A 4,783-nucleotide genomic window follows, 5' to 3' on the forward strand; every position below is an offset into this window, starting at 1 on the left:
TAGACTCCAGCATCCACAAAGATGAGGGGTCTGCCAACAACATGAATAATAGTGCAATCGTTCAGATTAGTATAACAAGATTGTGATGGAAGAATGAGGGCTCCATCCTTATATCGAAAACTACTTTTTTCCTCCAAATCACCTCTAATGTAATTTCCAGCGGCACTAATCGCAAAAGGATACAGAGAGGATAAGATTCTGATCTTGCTGATCTTGAAACATTGATGTGAATGAAGACAAAAAGAAGGTGGTGTGGCTGTTCAATTGTCTGATAACTTGATGTGAAGAAGACAAGAGAAGGTGGTGTGACTGTTCAATTGTCTGGTCTGAATGGGGTAGATTCTGGGAATATCCTAAAATCCCCATTTTAGGAATCTCTGCATGCATGAAGGATGATGGATAAGCTCGGTCATAGGGAACCCCAACTGTGCCACCTTTAAATTCAAAACCATGGGCCTATGCTGGATCGAGTATTTTGAAGATTGAGCCTGGTTTTGGGTCCTCTGACACATCTTTTATGCACAATTATAAGCTATAACGATGATTGGAGTCTGCTTTATAAGCCACTGAAGGTAGTGGGTGGGTGTGTTATAGAGATTGCCAAGGAATCCCTTCCTGTGTAGTTACAATGGCCTCTGACCTAGTTGTTGTGGATTGTGGGTCTTTAGGAACAAGTGGAAACCAAAAAGTTTGGCATGCATGTGGTTCACCACCCATCTCTTCTCAAGTCTCTCTTGTGGAAGATGATTATTCTGATCTTGAAGATCTTCAGGTGTTGAAGGTGGAGGGGACAGACAAAGCTGGTCGTAGTATTTTGAGAATAGTTGGCAAGCATTTCCCTGGTAAGAACACCATTCTTTTGCTTTGGGAAACTGTTTGCCTTTTCAGGCTTTTTCAATATAGCTTATTTGTCTTTTCTTGTGTTATGGCAATAGTTTGTAACCAATACATAAGTTTGGTACGATCTGCTCTTTTGCTCGCTTCCTAAAAAACATAACTTTGTTTTTTCTTTACCATTCTGGTCTGTTTCTCAATTTTTCCAAATAAATTAAGTTTTAAAAAGATGTGCTAATCCCAATGCTGGTCTTGCTGTGCAAATCGTCGAGTTAATGTGATGCACTTATTAGGGTAAGCAGTTTTGGTGTCCCGTAGGTCATCTTTTACTTGTAGGTCTTCTTTTCTATGTTAATATTATTGATAGGTGCCTGGTGTGAATAATGACATGCATAACAATTAACAATTTAGAGATGGAGTTGATTTACCGAGTTCAGGGGCGAAGTTTTCAGGTTGATGTGAGTATATCTATAACAATGATGTGATGAAGATGTTTTTGTGGGAGGGTTAAGCCGTTGGTATTATGGGATGTTATTTTTTCAATCTGGTTTCAAATCCAATGGGTATTTCAAGGAGTAGGTAGATTTAATCTTCAGCGGTCTAGCCCAAATTACTCCAACAAATTACCTATTCACTATAATAAAAAAGAAAAAAAACAATTGTGATGGAGATGATTTACTTACTGACTTTTGAAGGCCAAAAGTCCTCAGGTATAATAGCATTTTCATTTGCAGGTAAAGTACTCAGGTATAATAGCATTCTCATTTGCTCTGGTACTAACATGTCTGCTGGTCTAAATTTGAATTCTAGTATTTATTTCTTGTTCCGGAGGGTGGATGCTATGATTTCCTATGCTGCCGATGAGCCAACACCAATTTTAAATCATATACTGTAGACTGACTGACACTGCTATTGATGCTCAGACTGGATGATACTGGCAGGCAGCTTAGCTCATATTTTTGCCCCTTGGAATGCAATCTGAGACCTACGGCTAGTATCTATTTAGTCACAAGCCCATACCCAAGGATTTGCTATGTTTATTAATTTTCTCTCATGTTTCTCGTAGGACATGCATATATATTTTCATCAAGTCTATCTTGCAGGAGCATGCATCTGAAATAGAGAAAAAACATGAGAAGTATAGATTAAGGTCAGATTATAAAAAGCATGCTTTTGACAACAGGATAAAATTAGGAGTTAGCATTGCTCTCTGAGTGAAGATATAATCATTAGTTAGTGAGGGCAAGAGTGGTTTTGAAAGTTATAAAAAGCATGCTTTTGACAGAAGGATAAAATTAGGAGTTAGTATCGCTCTCTGAGTGAAGATATAATCTGAGGGCAAGAGTGGTTTTGAATGTCTGAGACATAATGTAATGTTTTATCTTATTTTTTCTTTTCCCTTTTTCGTCTTGATCTGTGTGTCTATGGTCGTGTCCTCAGTGTAAATTCCCAAAAAAAATGGTCAGAATTGGCATACTTGTTTTCTTTTTTCTTTTCTATTTTTTTCCGAGGAAAGAAATCAGCCTCCCTTCCGCATGGATTATAGTGAGGTTGCTGGTACCATACCAGCTTACAAGTAATTCACTTGAAAATTCATACAGCTCGAAGTCAATACAACAATCTTTATAGACACAAAGTTATTACAACAATATTTATCAAGACATTGTAACTCATTATATCACTAACAGATATTTGAACTTACTGAAAAGATAACAGCCCTTCTACCGAACCACATAGTGTCTATCTGCATAATATAAAGTCTTACCAATAAATGCACCTTATATTCAAGGTAACTTAGGTGAGGACTTTTTCAATTCTCCATGCAGTCTCTAAACAATACAATGTTCCATTTTGTTAGTAGGATACACTATATTGTAGTGCCCTCTTAGCCGTATGGAAATTCCTTCATTTAACTTTTATCTGGATATCTGAGTGGTCTCCTTCTGTTATGTTTCTACGGTACTGGCCAAAATGGTTATGCAGGGAGAGTGTTTCGGCTTCTATAGTTATCACAGTGATACTACAAAAGTATTTTGGTGTCCAATAGGTTTATGGGGTTGTCTGATTCTGGTAGGCCTTGTAGTTCAATTCTTTTCACCTATTGGTTGGCACATTCAAAATTCAGTTGATTTGGTTTATTGGTTTAAGGTGGTTCTTTGCCAAATGATTGTTAGTGGTGGAGTTTTGTCAATGAACTGATTTCTCCAGTGAGCCTTTTGCCACTGTATTCTTGCTAATTCAACTGGGTTTAGATTGGGATGTTCTCGTTTTATATGAAGCATGCAATGCTTTTGAAGCATGTTAAATAAATCAGAATATAAATTTGGTCTGTATTGTATCTTTCCCTTTTAGATTATGCATACCTTTCACTGAAAGATGCAGTTTATATTTTATCTCTGCAGCTGCTCTTGTCAGTGGACAAAGACTACAAAAATACGTTTACCATAAGATCTCGAATGAAATTCCTGAAGGGCCTTATTGTGTTGTTTACATGCATACTTCCGTACAGAGGGGTGAAAACTGCCCTGGGATGTCTACATTGTGGTTGATCTATGAAGAACTTCCTCTGGATTTTAAAGAAAGGCTTCAAGTGGTGTATTTCCTACATCCAGGGATTCAGTCAAGATTGTTTTTTGCAACCCTTGGCCGGTTCTTCTTGAGTGCAGGGTTAGTATTGAGCTGAGTTTGCATTTTGATTCCGATAATTTATTAGGACTAATTGTTACAGATGTTCTCATGAAAATTTTGATGTGTTATGCAGTTTATACTCGAAGTTGAAATATGTAAACCGTCTAGAATTTCTCTGGGATTGCATTAGAAAGGGACAGATTGAAATTCCTGATTTTGTGTATGACCATGATGATCAACTGGAAGACAGGCCTTTGATGGACTATGGCATAGAAACAGATCCCTTTCAAGTTTATGACATGCATGTAATGGGATCAGCAGATTCTCGATACCCCTGGAGATGGATCTCCTAGGCATTGTGTTGAGTTTACTCATCGATTGTAGTTTTTTTTAGTTCTTTGTTTTACAGCATCGTGTTTATTCTTTTTTCTTAGAAGGTGATTTGTGCATTTTGAAATGACTTCTCTTGACAGGAGACTATGTTCCCAAGCAAGGCATTTTCTTGTTTTTTTACCTGTAGTTTTTAGAGTAAAAATCTTTGTTCTATAGAAGTGTGCTATTCCAGATTGGCTGTACATATATGTAAATAGTGAATCCTGAAAATGTGGCAGCATGTGCTTACTGTAGTTTACTGGTTCATCTTGCTAAAGGTGTTGCTGGAAAAAGGGTATATGTGGTGCAGATGAATGGTGCAACTTATTTTCTTTTAAAGGAAAACTAATTTTGTGTTAAAACTTGGCTTTCAAATACATGCAGTTTCCATTCTGGGTTTTTACCTTAAAACTATAGCTAATTTCCACCGTTTGAGTCAACAACTACTCTTATAATTGAATCTGTACTTAGATTCTTTGATTATTTCAATTAACATTTGATGCAATTTCTATGTACAAAACAATTTCTGAGATTCTGCTACAACTGTGGCATTCTTTAAAGAGAGTCATGCATGTTTGAGTTTAATTTTTTATGTTATATTATAGCTTTATGTCACTACTTTAGAAAGTAGCATCCTATTTACTCCATGGTTGAGATCTTCGTTTAGGTAAGAAGGCAGTTATTAACAGCTATATCTGGAGCTCTATCTTTTTATGTTTTGTACTCATTTCAAGCTTTTAGGGTCATATGGCATTCTATCAAAAATTGGTAAAAGAGGGTTTTTGTCTTTTACTTTTAAATTTTCTTTCCTAACATTTTGATGAATAATGAATGTATAATAAGAGATAGATATCTTAATGAAATTTCTTATGACAGGCCTGGTATGTTGTGTTGTGGCATTGCAGAGGAAAAAGAATAATGAATGTGTAATAAAAGACATATCTTAATG

The 4,783-nt window shown here is 36.3% G+C and overlaps 1 protein-coding gene across 1 annotated transcript; it reads left to right on the top strand.

Moving 5' to 3' along the window:
• The first annotated feature begins 382 nt into the window (after positions 1-382).
• Positions 383-3,997, top strand: LOC149179740 (uncharacterized). The gene is made up of 3 exons (XM_089415784.1): positions 383-842; positions 3,237-3,501; positions 3,596-3,997. Exons 1-3 carry the CDS (start codon positions 629-631, stop codon positions 3,813-3,815), a joined length of 699 nt encoding a protein of 232 aa, XP_089271910.1. The 5' UTR covers positions 383-628; the 3' UTR covers positions 3,816-3,997.
• Positions 3,998-4,783: the final 786 nt, after the last annotated feature.

The sequence above is a fragment of the Pinus tabuliformis genome, chromosome 3_2 (genome assembly GCF_031772625.1).
Source record: "Pinus tabuliformis cultivar Carrire ecotype Pingquan chromosome 3_2, CPIR1, whole genome shotgun sequence".
Taxonomy (NCBI): domain Eukaryota; kingdom Viridiplantae; phylum Streptophyta; class Pinopsida; order Pinales; family Pinaceae; genus Pinus; species Pinus tabuliformis.